This window comes from Galendromus occidentalis, unplaced genomic scaffold, assembly GCF_000255335.2.
Source record: "Galendromus occidentalis unplaced genomic scaffold, Mocc_1.1 scf7180000075543, whole genome shotgun sequence".
Classification (NCBI taxonomy): Eukaryota; Metazoa; Arthropoda; class Arachnida; order Mesostigmata; family Phytoseiidae; genus Galendromus; species Galendromus occidentalis.
In genome coordinates, this window is record NW_003803533.1 from 118,476 (window position 1) to 136,752 (window position 18,277).

The window sequence follows — 18,277 nt, forward strand, 5'->3', positions numbered from 1 at the left end:
AGGGCTTCCCCAAATCAGTCACAGCGACGAATCTAGAATCCTCAGACGTGCGGAGGGCGTTCCGATGCCACGTGGTTCCGAGCATAGCTTGCTGCTATCCATCTAATTTCATCAATGTTCTGTGGAGTTATCCGAGCGAGCGTTCGGAGGATCAGGATCGTCCTACAGGCGACAGACGCCATCCCGGCTTCAACACTACTCCGGAGTTCCGACCTGGGTCTGAGCCGGTCTCACAAAGAATTAATGATGAGCGGCGAGAATTGGTTTTCCGCATGCCATCCTGAGGTAGGAAGTTCCTCAGGTCCCCTAGGCTTGACGCAAAAAATTTCACTCCGGTCACGAGTTTCGTGCCTCGGCTCATCGGGAGCGCTCGGTCCGAGCGGCTCGGAGACACACCGAAGGACCGCCTCGGAACAACCCTGGGGACTGGAATGTATCGTACATTCGAGCACACGAGGGCACAGCCTGAATCATTCCGGAAACCTCGATATTGCCGCAGACTAGACGACCGAGGGGCTTCCCTGAAGTTTCCAGTCTCAGCCCAGCACGAACCCAGCACCATTCCCGGCAGTTGGTCATGGACGAGGCGATTGATATCCTAGAAATATTCACCGATTCGTGTTTGCAAGGTCCACGTCGGTCAGTGAGCCTGCTCCAGATTCATGATTGTCACCGAGGTGCAGGTGCCGAGCGTAAGTCTCGGTTTCTTCGGCATAGGGATACATCTATCATCACCAGGGCCGAGAGCCGCGAGCTCGGACTCAGAAGCCGTAAGCTCCAAGGGAATTACTGGGCAAGTCCCCGCAAAAAGTTCATGGAAGCCGAGAAACGCCGTGAATATTCGGGGAAAGGGCTGTGAATAATTCTCAGCCATGATCATCGCTTATCTACGTCAGTCGACTAGGTCTCCGTCGAGCTCCGGCAATCGGAGATACTGTCGGATGACGTCCTCCTTTGTTCGTTATTGCACAGCTCTCAGTGCACTCAATGCAGTCGATATGTTTCGTAAGGAGCGCTGATTCGGCCATGTGCTGCTTGTTCGCTTCACGCCCCCGCAATCAGTTATGTAAAAATGATTCTCGAACATTGCAGGAGTAGTGTCTCCTACTGTTCGAATAGCCTGAGTTTTTTTCCGCAGAGAGGAGCGATTCCGTGAAAGCTATGTGTCGCCAGGCCGTGGAGTGTAAGCTTGAATCATCGTGTCCTTCGTGTTGGGGAAGCTCGGGGAGATGCTGCAAAACCCGGAGGTCTTGCAGCCTCATGCTACTCAGAGACTCCGAGGTCGGCACCCACGCCTCCAGTGTCAAGGCGCATGTCACCCTTTCTCACCAGCTGCACGGTAAGTAGGAATATTGAATACAGAAGAAGCAGCAGTCGGTTGGTTTGTTAGAGCCTAGCTCATTCGATCGGACGGATTGATAACGCGGAGAGACACTCGCACAAGCGCATAGTGACACGGTGCGACGAATTTCTTGAATATGATCCAATCAAGGATCGTTGGGAGGAACGTGTGAATACAAGGAATGACGTCTCGCGAAGAACCGCGAATTCGGGCTCAGTAGCTTCCGAATTCGGGAGGACGAGAGATGAAATGTGTAGCAGTGTATAGGAATTCAATCGAATTCAGGCCCCCCGACTCGACTTTTTTTCGCGCGCCGGAGCTGTTCGTGGCTGAAGCTCTTCGGGTCTATTTCCGCATCGGAGGCTGGATGTCGCGGGAAGGTTCGAGTCGAACCGTCGCGAGACATGGAAGTCTCTTGTGTATTTCAGGTAGCCGATTGTGGCGCAAGATCGCACGAGCGTACCTTGTAGCATACGTCCTCGAATGACATCCATTCTTCCTAGGTATCCTTCGTTGACCCGGACAATTCGAGGCTCATCTCCTGGCAAATCTACATTCTTCCGATTGGGTTCCAACCGAAAGGTATTTCAGAGAGGCCGAGGAAGTTTTATTTGAGAAGGCGCGGTGCATCATGAGGGCCTTGGGGGATTTCGATTCCGACGATCGTGAAAACGCTTTGGAATAAATTCTAATGTCCTCCCCTATCCTGTTTCTGAGCGGTCAGAGGTCAAAGGGACCACTCATGGAAGCTCGTTCCCACCGTGTCTCCGAACGACCGCAAAATGGGGCCGGCCTGTTTCCAAATTGGAACAAGCTCACGGAACTTTTCTGAACTCCCGATTCTGATTCTTTTGCTTCGAGGCTGTGCAGCTGAATGCACAAGATCTCTTACGAGTTGTTACAGATATCGAGAGGTTTCTCCTGCGAATCGATTTTGATACTCCAGAGTATCGCGATGAATCCATTTATCCACATTCATCTAGGCTTAAGTCGTAGATTGTTTAATACCTCTGAACATACACTGTAAATAATTGTCTTATGCCATCCCTCAGCGAGCTACTCAGCTCTTCGGGAAATACTTCCGGCGAATAAATTCAAATTTCAACGTGACCGGAAAATTACACTTCGGAGCTCCGCTCAGGATGTCGTCCGGGAAGAAGCGGATTTCGAAGCGGACGCCGCGATACCTCGTCAGAGACCGGCCGGCGAGCGTCTTTATTCTCACAGTGACGCAACGAGGACGATGTCTTGTCGACAGGTGGAGCCGCGGGAGGAAGAGTCTCGCTGATTTGGGGGAAGTCTTCCCGATCTGTTGCCTGCAGGGAGCCCGGTCCCCGAACGGAGAAATGTGGAAGACCTTGCCAGACCTCATTCGGGTGCAAGCATCGTGATACCGACGGAGATCAACGATATCAGACCGGGATCTTCGCTTTGTCATACCTGGAGTGAGGCATCACACAGACAAAGTTTCATCCGAACTGAAGTTCTTTGCTCAACTCCCACCCACGTCACCCTCACGGGTCACATGCGCAGATGGAGGGTGGATCGGTCTATCACTGTTGATCGTGGCATCGAACAGGGATGCTGTATAGCTCTTCCGATGCAATAACGAGAATTCCTGAGGCGTTCCTGGCACAGTACCGGCAGCGTGGAAATATCATGCTCCTCGCTTCGGCTGCACAAGGAATCGGTGACTTCCTGAATTTCGGCTTCCACGCAGAAGCCTCAAGCGGAGGATTGTCATTAACTAGTTTTCTGTCACGAATAAAACACATAATCATCTTTCCGAGTGTGATGACGGCTCGAGGATCGGAGCGAGCTCGAAGAGAAGCGCGCCGGGTGTAAATAAATTGAGAGAGGTGCGACGATTCTTTTCCTCGATACGAGATTGCATTGGGAGAAAACGCTCCTGATTCTGTTGTCATCGTCCCCTGGCTCGACGCGATCTTGTTCGAGCTTCATGGATCAGGTATTCACAGATGAGGAGACAAATTATTCAGATTATTCGAAGATCTATCCTGAAATTATGAATTTCTGTGCCCTGCCCTCGTGTTCAATCTTTTAGACTTCATCACACTTGTCGAGAGCCCTCATAATGAGCCTCGTCGCCCTGACTCGCTCCTGACGCTGCTCTCTCCCTCCCTTTCTCTTCGCTCGGTGCGGGAGTATTGTCTCTGATTGCGCTGCTGGGCGCACTGACAGCCCTTGCAAAAATCCCCCATCAACCTGCAGCCAGCGCAGCGACGTGGAGGCGCCTTTGCATTGTTAATGAAGCTTTAAATTCGTTTTAATCAGCCCGTTCTATGCCTCGTTCCCTCGGTCGTTCGATACGACGCAATCAACTAATGAAACGTAGAAGAAGGTTGAACTGCGCATTAAAGACCGCCACGATTAAAACAACGTCCTGTAAGCTGACCTGCTGAACCTTGGCCGGCGGGCCGGCCGGGATCGTTCCCCCAGTCGCCCTCGACCCTGGCTACGACAAATGCGATGAGAATTTAAATTCCGGGCGGAATACTTCGCTCAAATACCGGGGATTAATGACAAATCGATACTTAGGACCTCATTTTGAACTTTATTTAGCCCAGCTTAGCCGCTGATGATGTTTCTACACATCGCCTTGCACTATAGTTCAGCTGGCGTTCGCAACATCTCCTGTCGTGAATTTCCGAGTGAATTCCGACCATTTGTTTCGAGCGGTCAAATTATTCGACGGAGTTCCGGACCCGGCACGTCTCCCACGATGCCGTCTCGGTGCTATTGTTGTCTCAGTCTCGTTTGGTGTTGTGTTCTATTGCGAAAATAACTATTGCTCTGCGTGTTGTTCAAGTCTGCTCCCCGAACATCTCGCAGAAGCCAGACTTGCGGTGAACGGAAAACCAATCTTCTCTCGTAATTCCTCTGTTTGCTTCGCTCTCTCGCTCAGCCGACACTCGCTTGTTCCTGCGGCGCTATACGACGTACGGTCTATAAATACAATTGTCTTGCACGAGTACTTCCTGCGTGGTCTCTTTCGGTGAGCGAGGTGCTTCGTCCAGATCCTCAGGATCGAGGTCGCGGGACGAATCTCGTGATGAGCAATCGTCCGGAGATTCTGGATAGTCTTCTTGGTGGTGATGGTGGTGGGAACTCAGACTGAAGTTCAGAGGTAGCCCCGAAGCGGGCGTCTGTGGCACTCCGTGCATCAGCATTCCCTGGTTGCTCAAAGAGCTCAAACCCCCTCCGATCGAGGTTTGGGAGGATCCCTCGTCTTTCTTCTCCCGACTCCCGGAAACTTTCGCTTCTTGTTGAGCTTTTTTGCTGCGTTTCCATTTCATCCGCCGGTTTTGGAACCATATCTTCACCTGCCGAGGGAAAAATATCTTGTTCTCCACCGTTCATTGAGAAAGCGATTCCACGGTCATTCTGAGTGCGAATTCCGCTTGATGGAAGTCGGAAGCCGATGGACTCACCTGCGTCTCCGTCAGCATGAGGTTAGTCGCCACTTCGAACCGCTTCGGTCTCGAGAGGTACTTGTTCATTCGAAACTGATTTTCCAATTCTAGAAGCTGCTGTGAGGTAAACGCTGTTCTAGGACGTCGGGTCTTGCCCAGGAGATTTTGCTGTGAGCCTGAAACGGAAACCCCGGTTGAGAATAGAGACCATCTCGGAGGATCGGGACGATCGCGCGGCTCTATTTTGGTGGGGAAACCCCACCGTGTTCCGAATGAAAAGAAAAACGTGGACCGCAGACGGAATCCGTGAAATTATTATATTCACAGGACTGAGAAATATCCCTCCCATCGTCGTTTCCATCGAACTCCGTCAGATCAATCGGACCATCAGTCCAGAGACTGAGATCGCAGCGGCTCATGGATTGGATGGAGTCGATTCCGATTAGAATCTTCCCCGGAGCGAGCTCATCCTCACGAGCGCATTTCGACTGTGGTTTCCCTGAATGAATGAGAGGCTGTTCGCTTCGCTCGTTGACTGCTAATGATTCAGGGGAACGAGAGCGGGAGACTAATTTGTGAGGTCATGACCATCATCACTAGCTCCAGCACAATCGAGACCACCATCCGCGATGCGACTGTGATCCTCCGAGCTTTTACACCTTCCCCCATCCCTCCGACCCCGAACGGGGTCTTTAGACCGGCTCCGTGACAGACTGGTCGTCAACTCGCATCCCCTCGCGAAGTAGTGGTGGAGGGGGTGGTGGGTACGGTGGTGCTCATGGTAGCTGTAGTAGAAGGAGAAAGAAGAAGAAAAGTGGGAGTCCCCTTTTTTCTCTCCCCGCGTTCACTTATCTGACAGATGGTGTGATTAAATTAAACTGTTTGCCACAAGAGAGCGGTTTGCTTGGCAGGCCGATTGGCTCACACGAGCCGAGGAGCTGGTCAACTTTGCCTCTGCCAGTGAGCTCCGCCACGTCCATGTGCGAACATGAGGCGCAAACAGAACAGCAGAGCTTTCTCGCGATGTTGACCGAAAGAACAGTTAGCTGCGGGATAACGGGAAGCTGAGAGAGGATCCCCGAACGAGTCCGCTGCCCGATAATCAAGTTCGAATTCGTGCAATTAGCAAAGTTTGTGTGGTGCCGCTCCTACCGCCGCTGTATCAACTGTTTGTGCCTTCAGCAACTCTCTTACGAACAGTCGTGGAACTAGGGGGAGAGAGCGTTCGCGTTAAAGAGACGGGGGAAAATACGGGAGGAGTGCGGGACGGGAACAACGCGGGCGATGGCGGAAGCAGCGGCAGCCGCGGCGGCTGGCAGAGTAGCGTCCAACCCACCCTCAATCCCTCGGCCATTATGCTCCCGAGGGCAGACGTTGGTTACCATGGGAACTCAGTCAGTCGAATTGCCCTCACTGAATGAGTGGCTGCTCCTTTCTCTGCTCCTGCCTGTGCGAGTGTCGGTCGTTGTGTACGAGTACAGCTATCTGCAGCGGGCTATGCTAGGCAAGCCGAACGAGAACAGGATCGTGTTCCTGTGTCTCTGAGTGAGTTGTTGTTTTGAGTGATCACTTAGCCAGATGCTCGTCGGAGCTCCCGGCCCCCGAGGCTGGCATCGCTCATCGCCGCAGCATTCATCCTTCACGGCTGGTGGAAATCGCGACTACCGTAGAGGCTTCTCTTCCAGGAGGCCCGATTATTATCACTGACACAATCACATCATTATTATCGTGACGAATCGGACTTTCTGAGGTCGAAAATGAGATTCTCGGCTCGACTTTGAGCCCAGGGGCATGTATGATATATCTTCTGAGGAGTCCACATCGCATTGGTCTCAGATTCCAGGGGAAACGTCCAATCGATCCATCTAGGATTCTCCTCTGGCTCGATAGCCCGCTCTTGGACAGGATTCCTTTTGTTTGAAAAATATTGTTCCCTCAACTGCCCGTTTAATGGCTGTCCCGGTCGAATCGACTTGGATGTAGCCTCCCCGCGCGAAATTCGAGCTCACTCCCTTCCCAATTGGGTTCGTATTTGTCGACGGGTCTTCAAGTCCCCCGCTTCAACTCAGACTGAAATCGATAATTGAATTTGTTGTTTTATTTAACCCGAGGCAATCACAGTTGATCCAGTGGCTGGCTAACTGAGCGCAGCGGGCAGACAGGCGGGAAAACGGGAGAGCGGCCGGCCGGGCGGCCAGCTACAAACGAACCGACTTAATCCCATAAGTGGTTCAGGGGGTGAGCAAAGGGCGCTAACCCAATTCTCGATCGAGAAACGGATAGATAGACAACGAGTGATGCACTGCTCGAAGAATAGATGGAGTGAAGGGATTAGCAGTCTGAATGAATTGCTGAATCCTTCGGGTTGAATCTCCTCCCCTCAAAACTGTTCCACCTGATTTGCGTTTCTACATCTGTCTCTACAATGTTCCGAGAGATATCCCTGATGTCGCACATACGAAGCTTCGCAACGAATTCAAGACGAGGATCATTTCGCTTTCCGGACGTCTCCAGCTGTTTCCTCGCGAACAACAAACATCCACTATTCGACTCGCGGATACCTGCATCTCGACTCTCGCAAATCACGAACCAATATCTTCTCGCATCGCGCGCCGCCAGAAACACGAGGAGGTTCCCGTTTTTTGGTTCGAATTCTTCCGGGGAAGATTGCGTGCGATTGAGGACTTTGTCTCCTGCTCGATGTTCGGAGGCGGAAGCGACAGTCGACCCATACTCCTCGGATCGCTTACACCTTGTTTACGTTACGGGATGCCCTTCTCTCGATGCCCTTCCGTGATACTGGACTTCCCTTCCCAAGCTCCGAGCTAAGGGCGAAGCTCCGGAGGTTTCGTCGTCTAATTCCGACAGCATCGCGTTCAGTTCCCGTTCACAACTGACGACGTCGTCGGCGCGTGAATCCTCATTCAAAGACTGTTGAACACCGTGAACTCTCAATCATGGTGATATGAGGTTCGGTCCCTCAAGAAAAACGTCTCCCTGGTGGCGACTCCGGAGAGATCCGACTGCAGCGTGATTTCCGGGAACCCTCCTGAGATATCAATTCGCCGAATGCAATGCTCGCTCATTCGTTTCGGACGGCGACTGGCGATGAGAGAAATGGTGCAACTCGGTACCGGCTCTGCACCATGAGCTTGACCGGGAACGAATGCCGTTGAATGAGGACGTTGCAAGCTTTCTCCAAGGCTCAGAGATCCCGCGTGCTCGCGCGATGAGTCGGTATCACCAACGCTCGACCCCATCTTCGACTGACTACTCTTTCCAGCGGAGAGCAGGAACGATCTTGCTCTCGATCGACGGAATATTGCATCGAATCACTGATGGGGGTCATTCTTCCCTCCGGATCCTGCTTGCCGAGATCAAGCCATCTGATCAAGCCATCATTCTCCACCTCATGTCAGATATACACAACATTCGTTGGGGACGTGACGGAGAAGGTCTCTTATCGAAAATGCGAGTCTCTTTCGAGCTTGCCCGGGAAATCACGGTGTTGATGATTGCGTCTTTTGGATCTTTCGAAGGTCAGAGCAACGAACGAATTTTTCCGTCGCAGCCGGCCCAAGACCTCGGTGTCTTTGGCTCCTCTGCACGCGCGATCGATACCGCGCGTGTTATCTCTCGCTCTCACTCAGAAGCAGTTCCTTCGAGAATTCCCCGATAGCTATGAATTATTGCTTTATGATGAAACAACAAGAAGTCATTCCTATGTTTTCTTCTGCCTGCTAGTCAATTCGCTTGTTGTGAGAGCAAATGTACACATACATGCGCCCCAGAGTGCATTCGGGGTGGTTTATGGCCGATCAAGCGGAATGTGGTGCTCGACGTTTCCTCCGTTGGCGTTTGAAAACACCGTGTTAACTAAGCTAACTACGCATCGAGAAATTCGCCGCCATAAATAACCACTGTCTGACGTCAAAACGCTCCTTAGTTCCGTCAAACAAGCGACAATTCCTAGCTACTATAAGGTTGATTCTTGTTCGAATAACTGATGTTCGCCCGGGCCTCACGTCTCGGTTTGGTGCCAAACCATCACTCAGACGGACAGTCTCTCAAAAGCTGATCTCTGCAGTGTTTCGCGAGATTTTCGCCAATTATACATGTTTCCGACGTGATTCCTTGCTCAATGGCGGTCGATCCACCGACTGGATCTGGTCTCACGAACCCAGCGTCTTTCTCCGAGATGACACCCAGAATCTCGGCGTCCCGACCCTTCGGGAATGGTACGTCGCGTCGTGAGAGAATCCACTCTGTGAGGATTTTGGTGCCGAATACTCACATCTGAAGCACTTGCCAATCTGTCGGTCGTTTCTCGAGGCATGAGGGAGCCGCGGAACGCAAGTCGTTCCTTTTCCTTCGGAGATCGCTGTTTCTCCGTTGGGAAAACATTTGTTGATTTATTTTTCGGTGTATATGTTGTTTCTTGATGTGGCGACGGCGGGCGTAGCGGGGACGCCGCATCTAGGAATCCGCTTGAGAGAAGGAAAACACTCCTCTTCGGGAGCTTTGCTCTTGCTCGACAACAGCCCTCAGTTTTTGAAAAATGGATCGCAGGCCGCAAAAGGCTAAGACAACAAATGGTATGTTTGAAAAATCTTCCGAGAGCGCGGAGCACTGACGGGAGAAGAGCAATCCATGATGGGTTGCCGCTGTTTTCGTGAATGTTTCGGCCTCCCTGCCTTCCACAGAACGGACGTGGAAAAAATCCATCTGCGACTTGTAAGAGAAACCCCGCTGCCAATCTGAACTCGGGTTAAGGAGGCAGGACTGTGCATACTAGGCGAAGAGCAATCAGCCCTCTCTTAATCTTATCATCAGAAACGGAATCTGGATCGGTATTGCTACGGTATCCGGCGTGCAGCGGCTCGGCCGGGCCTGCCGGGACGAAAAGTCGTTTTGGCTAGTGACAGGCCCACAGCGCATTCATCCATGGGCCGTTTGCATCACTACGTATATTCATTCATTTTGGTCAGTCATAGGCCTACTTATTCTCATTTCCTTTCTCCTCGTCGTTCTCGGCGACGACTCTCGCTTGGTGGCCGCTCGCTCCTTGAACATGTATCCACTGGCCGCGCAGCCGACCGGCGACGATCCCATTAAGTAAATTGGAAGGAGCTCACATGAAGAACAAACAACGAAAGCAACGCGGCGGCAACAATGGCGAAACAACATCTGCTGACGGCAGGGACGTCAACGGACCCAGCCAGTTTGTATACATATAGACGACGACAAACTGGCGGACTCGCGGAAAGATGGGAAAACAGACGTATGAGTGAAGACACTGGTCGTAAATTATGCTGCCATATCCTTCTGGCAGACGTCCAAACCTCCGTCTAACAAAAGCGTCGCTGCATGCCAACACGGAGCTCAGCCGTGGCCTCATTCCGGCGGAGATTCAGGGCAAAAATGAGGATTATGCTGCTAAGAAGGTACAATGTGAAAATATCCGTCCTCGAACCGTGTGTGCTTGGCACGGAGATAAGTTTCGCGGACCCTCATCTTTCGAAGGAGAAAATTCAATGCACAAAAAGCAGTTCGAGGGCTCTGAACTTTGACCTCCGCGGAACTCCGTCGAGCTTTCTGAGACAACATTTCTTCAAAGTTTCTCAAAGCCGATCGTGGGAGTAGGGTGGAGACTCCAAGAGTATTCCAAGGCCGCTGGGAAACTTTTCGTCTCTCGCTCCCAGCCCGGATAGGACGTGGAGATTGCACGCTTGAAAGCAATGCCATACTCTCGTATCAATTATTCCGGAGTACCGAAGCCGGGGCATCCGAGTCGACCGGGACAGCTCCTCGGCCGACGAGCGTTTTCGCTGGAAAGCCAGTCTTCCCGAGAAAATCCGATTTTTCGGACTGTGGAAAAGATCAGACCTCTGTCGAATTCCTGAACGACTGAGACTCCCCATGAAAGGTCAACGCAATGGTCGCAACGGCAAGGACATCTGAACGGAAAAAATACAAACGCAACAGCAGGACCCGAAACTGAAGCCAGATTCCGAGGCGATTCTCCAGAAGCAGCCCGACATTCGTGAGCCGCCTAGTGTTCTTCACTACATAAAGTCAGCAGGCTTGCTCCGCACCCGCTCACCAGCTCTGGATGGCAAGCGGGTGGCTGGTCGGGCGGCTTGTCGGTCGGACGACGGGCTGAGTATAATGTTTACCTTGGGGATGGGGGAGAGAATGTGGGCACCAATCAGAGAGAAGCGTCTGCCCTCGGTGCAGCGAGGGAGCTGGCAAACAGGACAGCGCCCCGTATCCAAGTCAAAGATGAAGCCGTTGCCAGCTTGCCGGTTCTTTCGCTTGCTTGTACCCGCTGATGAGCCCAATTACCTCCGCTAAACCATTCCATTATCATCACCGACGCTCACCTAGACCGTGTGTGTCGGTTCCTGCCGTTCGTTCGACAACGAGACGGGCCGTCGAGAGCCCTGATGAACGTTATAATCATCGTAAAGCTTTTTTCCTGGTATTCCCTCTCCCGGTGCGAGGATTCAGAGACGGCCGAGACTCGGACGACTGTGAATCGAACTAGCGCTTCCGATTTGGCGGCTCGAGATCAGGCGAACTGAGTGGCGTAGACGACGTCCTCTACTTTCTGGCCCTTCAAGATAATCCGATAAATGAACCCACTGTTCGAGCCGTGCCCACGCGTTACCTCGGACGGAATTTCGTTTCCTCCCAGTTTTCCTCGTCGCGGACGACTGATATCATTCGACTCTTCCTGGCGCCGGCTCGCTCCGGGACTTGCCAACAGTTCGGTATGGGGGAGAAGCCAGTCAATCAGTCAGACTTCATTTGCATTGGAGAAGATTTTCCCCGAGTGAGCGAGGCAAGATGCCAGCCCGTCTTGTTGGCTCACCCGACTTGCCTTCGCGAGGGCGTGTCTCTGTTCTTGTCGAATATCCACTCCCGAACATCGGCAAGATCGTTCCCCCGTGACACCGGATCCAGCCTATTTCCAACACGTTTAGCGGGCCGTCTCCAACAGCGAGTCTATCGACCGATTACAGGTTTGAACGAAACGGAATCGAGTAGATAGTCCGAAACGCTTCTCCGCTGCAGCGGCACGCCGTGACTACGCCCGGTCTGATTTGACTGAAACGAAGCCAATGAGAGGGTCGCCTGCACAGTGCTTCGAGCCCGTTCGAGTGAGAAAGGTGAGTAATCGGCTGCGTCCGCTCTTTATAGCATATTTACATTCGGTCCCCCCGTCGTCGTCTCTCTCCATTCACTGTCTTCGTTGCATGTGGCAATTAGGTTAACAGATGGCCGGACGGCCGCCCGGTCTGTCTCTCTCTCGCTCCATTTCCCCCCGATTTGCGTCCTCACTACCCTCCTCTCTTCCGAAGGGACCTGTGCCAAGTGACTTCTAAATAAGCTTCATACGAGCGAGCGAGCGAGCAAACGAAGGGACGCACCAGGGGGAAGATTCACTCAATTGCGACAGACAAATTATCGCACTTTTCACAAACGACTTTCGCCTCCGCTCTCCCTCTGGATCCGTCTCTCCCTCTCTATCAATTATTCTGCGTATCACGCTGAGCCTCGATACTCGGAGAAATCGAAGACGCTCGGACCTTCGCATCCCAGACGGAAGATGAAAACTCGGAGGGCTCCGAAAAGTAGCGAGAGAATAGAATCAGTTTTTCCCGCAGAATCAGATTTTCAGGGCGTAGGTTTTCCCCACAGAACCGATCGGGCTTCTCCCCGCGGAAATTCGAAATTTCGATCTCGAGAAGCGAGACCCGGGTAAGGATTTTCCTGGCGAACAGAAGTCTCAGCGTGGTGGGTAGGCGATGATCTGTCAGAGCTGTGAACAGGTACTCGCCTTAATTGCAGCCGCTCGCGTGACATAAGGATAAATCTAGATCTCTTTAACAGCTTCACAGGTAGCCCCCTCTCTCCCCTCGCTCACTGACTCGGCACTTACACCCCTCAGTGGTTGAGACTTAATCCATCGCTTTGATGCGTCGAGAGCTCCGGCCAATATGTTGGTTGGCTTAGCTCGCAAGAGAGTGTCTGAATCCTTATGTCGATCTCTGTTCCCTCGCTTACTCGCTCGCTCGCCCGTTCACCCGCCCGCCCGCAAGCTCGTTCGTTTCCGAATCCCCGTCCGCGAATGAAATTACCAACGCTCCATGCGATCTAGCTGCAAATTGGATTGCATGGCAGGTGCGAACGCTTGTGGGAATAGCGGAAGACCATTGAGACGATAGCGACGATGAAGGGAACGAAGAACACGCTCCGCCAGGCCTCACTTTGACTGGAACGCAAACAATCTGACGCACGAAGGGAATAATTGTACACGGCTCGTCAAGAGCAGATTGTTCAGTGCCGGCAGGACGAAGAGCTCAACTGGGTAGGAAACTCCAACGAACTGTTCCGGCGAAAGAAAACCCTCAAAAGAAGGATTATTCTGCATCATTTTTTCCTATGCCGATCCAGATCTTCTCGTTCCGGCTCCTCTACTTTCCGGGACTCATCGTGGCCGAATATTTTTCGCATTATTTTCATCTCAATCTTGTGAGAGCGTCGTAACGGGGGTTTTCCTGACGGATTCGGTGGCCAATTGAAGTGCGCGCTCCCCCCTCGTGAGGGGAAACAAGCCCAAGGCGCCCCGCTCGTCCCGAGGGGGAAGGGCATGAGTACACACCCTCCCATGTTGTCGTCATGGTCGCTAAAAGAGGCGACAATTTGCTTACTGGAAAGCTTCGCAAGCTGAATTGACATTTTGTTTGGGAGAAGTGCAACCAGCCAACAAGCTCGGCGCTCAAATTTGACACGAGAGGATTGGTAAACGCTGACTTCCCGAAACAACTTCGCCAGCTGATTGGCAAAGCAAAGCTCAGCAGATCAGACTCACGTAGTGTGAGAAATGAACTCTGGCTCGCAGCTCCGCGAGGTTGTGTCAGCTCTTCTTCCTTCCGTCTGATTAGGGTGCGTCCATAGCAGGAGCCCCATGCGGAAAGTGAAGCCGGCGTTGGCCCTCGAGCCGAGACCAACTACCCGTCCTTGGGTGCTCAAAACTTAGACCGGTTGGAACATGTTGAAGTTGCGAGCGATGAGGGATAAGAGTCGGGAGTTCTATCCTGCTGAACGAGAACTCCGTGCAGATGAGAATCCCGTGAAGCACGCATGCCGTAAAATAGCGCACTGGAAGCTCACGATGACCACGAAACATTCTGCGAACGGTTCCATCGATTCCGTGTCTTCCCCTGCGCTGTCGCAGGATTCCTCAGCGAATTAAAGGGAGCGGTTCCTCTGAGAAAATCCCTCCATCCCGTTCCCTCGATTCCTCGGGTCTTTCGGTGGAGGGAATTCCTGTCTCGGAAGCTCAATACAACGGAGTTTCGCGCCACGGGATACCTATGCGGGTAGCAATCGCCTTCATCGACTTGCTCGTTGAAATTCCTCAAAACCTCAGAGGTCAGTCCGATGGAATAATCACAGGTGTTTCGACAGCTGTGTGTCAATGAATGACGCCCGTGAGCGGTTTCAAACGCGAACTTCTACTGTTGATCACTGATCATCCTTTGGCGATACATGGAGATACGGAGTCCTCGGGATCTCCGACCCCGATGGAAGACGTTGTGAGACTAATGTATTATAGAAGATACGCGCTATTCATCTTCGATCAGTCCGTCCGAGCTGCAGCCCAAAGCGGAGCTATTAGCATCATTCCAGAACTTCAGCGAGGCATTTCTGGTTGAAGATCTCCGGTTGAGAGATTCGGCCTATTCTTCGGGAAGGGTTGTTATAGGTCTACGGACATAGAGACGACAAATAGAGCAAACGAGAAACATCAAGGAAACTCTTTCTCGCGAGAGATGAATGCCAAACCTTACCAATAAAAATATCTCTGGCCTCGTCAGCTGTCAATTTTCTCCTTCATGAATCAGTCCTCGATTACTATCTATTTCATCCCGACTATAGCGTACGCGCTTGAATACAGGGAAGGAACACCATGAATGAGATTCTTCCAGTCTCAAATATCCAGACACGGATCCGCGGATCCCTTCCCTTGAGCTTTTCTTGGGATGCCCCCTCACGACACCAGGATTGCCAGCATGGAGGGGAAATAGGGTGAGGAGATGCCAGGCGAACATTCCGGACAGCAGATTTAGATCAATGGCATTCCGAGCGCGTTTGGAAGCAAAAGGGGAAACCTCGTCCTGATCCGAAATCGGCGAGAGAAGCCGCTGACTACGGCACATGAAATATTGTGTTCCCATTGAGTTTGGATGAGGGAGTCTGCGACAGAATGTCGATCAGCATAATGGTCTGACCACTGCCAAGCCGGAGAGAAGAATATTCGGGCCGGTGATCAGCTCACAAGTGAGAATTAGACGACTCGTCGAACCAGATGAAATCTAGAATGAAGAAGCGGGTCGAGTCGGAGTCCCACTCCGCTGACCATCGGTGTTCTAGGATCCTGAGCGGAGCAGCCTACCTTCCCCCAAGAGCAAGATTGAAATTCTGAGGGGTTTCCACACCCATCCACAGAGTCTCGGGCTTCCCGGAGTTTTTGAGCTCTTGATGTGGATATACAAGTAGCGAATGCCCGATCGGAGAGACAGACTTCAATGGGCCTCGATGGGTGTAGACGGTGGGAGAATTCACCCTCGCTACTGACGTCGAGCATATCACAAGCGGATTCGCATTCATCACATTGGCGTACACGATAGCCGGCCCGTTCTCACTTGGAGCGATTTCGGAATTTTGCATTCTCGCCGGGCAAATATCAAGCAGCCGCAGTTACCGAATGCATGAAGCTTCGTCTTGGTTTGACGTGGCTCCAAGGAGTCTCTATTTCGGACGGAGTCGGCGTTCTCTGAATGCGAATCTCTACATGGTAGAGCGAACTTTGGAACGTCTACGGTGGAGTACTAGCCCTCTAGCGGAACTCGCATCGGGAGAATCTCACCGCTCGCTGATCTTTCGCTACTCTTCCCGATGAGTGCAGTCAGAGATATATAGTTCGCTGGGTTTATCAGAAGCCCGAATAAATGAGCGGACCCTGCTCTATTGGAGACTCAAGCTTTTCCTCAACCTGTACCGCTTGCGGCTCGACATCGAGCGCAGATTCGAAGGGGTAGACGGTCACCGTCTCAATCGATAGGCTTCTGTGCATCGAATGCTAGATCTGAGAATTCCTCTCCGGATCCTCGTGGATCTCTGAGCGGGGCGCAGCGAGCAGGCACACCGCGTCGATACATTTAACATGAGACTATTGTTGTCCGCGTGGGTCGCCGTCGGGATGGATAGCCCATTTTTTCATCCGCGATAATTTTTCTCGTCTCTCATGAACGTTTTTAATAGAACTATTTAACCACAGCTGGGGAGGAGAACATCAATCTTCGAATGGGATTCCCCCTTAATCGCCGTTTTTCCAGAGGGGCTACGCGGCGCATTCTTTTTCCGTCTCGTCACCTCCACGCAGGAAATCATCCGTGACGATGCTAAGCGCTCTCAGCGGGCGCCCAGAGAAGGGTTCGAACCTCTTCGGAAATTATAGCTCACGAGATTCGACAGAAAGGGGAAAGTCCGTCTGTTCACGTCCCATGGGGGGGGTCGACTGATGAACAAGGAAGAAGTTGCGAACTCACCATCGGGCCGCTGGTAGAGTCCTGCGGAACGAGCCAGCCACTCCAGGTTAACGGGATTTTTCGTTAGCGGATCTATGTGCGCCGGATGAAATGCAGGACCGAGTGGAGACGGTTGATAGGCGGCGACAGCACTGAGGAGACCCGGATAGTTTGGGAAGGCACTGAGCAACCGAGCCATCTGCTGTGAACTCGATGGACTTGACGTTGACGGTGAGGTCGATCTCGAGGGCGAAGGACTTTCGCGTTCCAGCGTGGGCCGCGAGCGCAAAAGCGAGTCTATCGAAAACGTTGATTTGGCCATCTGCGTCGAATTGACTTGTGACGTTGGATCCGAGGTAGGCCCTTCAGTGGGCATCATTGCGTTGGAACTCCAAGCACGGGTTCCTGGGAGGCGATGACAAGGCACGTCCGCTCGTTTGTTGCCGGGGCAGGATTTTGAGCAAAAAATTCGGAACTTGAGTCCTCTACTCGGAGGAACACCGCTTTCTTCGCGAAGCCGATTCCAACGATCCCCCACTACGGAGTCGTCGCACTTGTCCTTCGCCGTGGAGGGCCGTAGAGACGTCCGATTAAAGGTTCATCTCCGTGGACCGTCTGTGAAGTGATCGAGGTCCGAGCGCTTTGCCCGATCCTTCAAGGCTGCTGTATGGAACGAGTCTCACCGCGAGTCGTCATGTATCAATCGTGTTTGGATCGTTTAGGGTTAGTTGTTCGGCTCTGTTCCCTCAGAGCTCCGTGTCCCCCTGGATAGAGAGAGTGGGCGGAGTTGGGGCGGAGTCTGAGCCACGGGGGTGGAGTCTAACGACATTATATGCCGCTTTAGGGGAAATTAAATTTAGATGTATTGATTCTCGCTGTCCCCCCTCCCAGCCCGTCCGTTTCCTTCTCACACAGTTGCCTCTCTCGTCGTCGTTCGCTAACAGTACCCCGTTTTCTTGCCCTGCCCCTCGACCCTCCCCCTCGTCCCCCCGGTATGTCTCTCCCGCTGGATCTTTCTACCGCGTCTCCGCCGCTGTCGGCCCCGTCGCCCTTCCCACTCCTCCCCTTAGCTTATTTATGTTCTTTCGTCTTCTGCACCGGACGAGAATCGGGAGAAGGACGAACGGACGCTTGGAGGGACAAATCGAACAAACGAGCGGACTGAGGGACCGACGACTCTCTGTTTGGGCTCGCGGAACGATTTGTCTTGATAGCTTCAGTAATGTAATTGGCTACAGGTTGACCGAAGCGCGACCGCTGGCAATTTCCCCAGGAACCTAGGCGGATCTTTCTCGAAGTACCATCCTTTGCTCAGCACCGCACTGGTCGATTCCTCTGTTGACTTCCTTCCGTCTTGGAGGAAGACTTCAGATTTTTCGAGATACGGAGAAGCCTCTTCGATCCCTCCTACGAGGAGCCGAGCGTGGCACGAGAATTGAAATAGGCGGTGGCCGAAAGCCGCCGCAACAAATCTGGCTGGTTGTGAGAGGTTGTCTCAAAGTCCCAAAGAAGTAGTTGATCAGTGACTTAGAAGGTCTCGATCGTCGATTGAAAAAGTTTTTAATACCATAGGAGAATGCGAAAAATAATCGCGAGGAGGAAAGTATGGGCAGCCAACGGCCAGCCGGGTCCACATCCGACGAGATGAAAACCCACATCAGCATCGAGCGGGGTCCCTGGGTACCGATGCGTCCCGATCAGCTATAGTCAGAGCGGTGGAGATAGTTACGTGCTTCATTTTCGCCAGTTGCCTACGCCGACTACGTGAGGATTGAGGTGCCGATATCGGTCCCGGCGATGCTAACGATCCATGTTGTTATCGCAGCGCGCAGGAACCTGCATCCAAGGAGTCTCGCGAGAGGCTCCCCGCTTCGAGATCCTGGTCGCGAACGCAATGAGGA

General features: G+C 52.5%; 1 protein-coding gene across 1 annotated transcript; it reads right to left on the reverse strand.

Moving 5' to 3' along the window:
• Positions 1–4,293: 4,293 nt before the first annotated feature.
• On the reverse strand, positions 4,294–16,755 carry LOC100906241 (homeobox protein ceh-12-like). The gene is made up of 3 exons (XM_018638811.1): positions 16,398–16,755; positions 4,795–4,952; positions 4,294–4,686 (listed from the first exon to the last, which is right to left on the reverse strand). Exons 1-3 carry the CDS (start codon positions 16,753–16,755, stop codon positions 4,294–4,296), a joined length of 909 nt encoding a protein of 302 aa, XP_018494327.1.
• Positions 16,756–18,277: the final 1,522 nt, after the last annotated feature.

Coding starts and splice junctions, on each gene's coding strand:
- LOC100906241 (XM_018638811.1), bottom strand. CDS start 16,755: ATGATGCCCACTGAAGGGCCTACCTCGGATCCAACGTCACAAGTCAAT. Junction 4,953..16,397: donor ACTCTACCAGCGGCCCGATG/GTGAGTTCGCAA, acceptor TTTCCGTTTCAG/GCTCACAGCAAAATCTCCTG. Junction 4,687..4,794: donor TCATGCTGACGGAGACGCAG/GTGAGTCCATCG, acceptor TTCCCTCGGCAG/GTGAAGATATGGTTCCAAAA.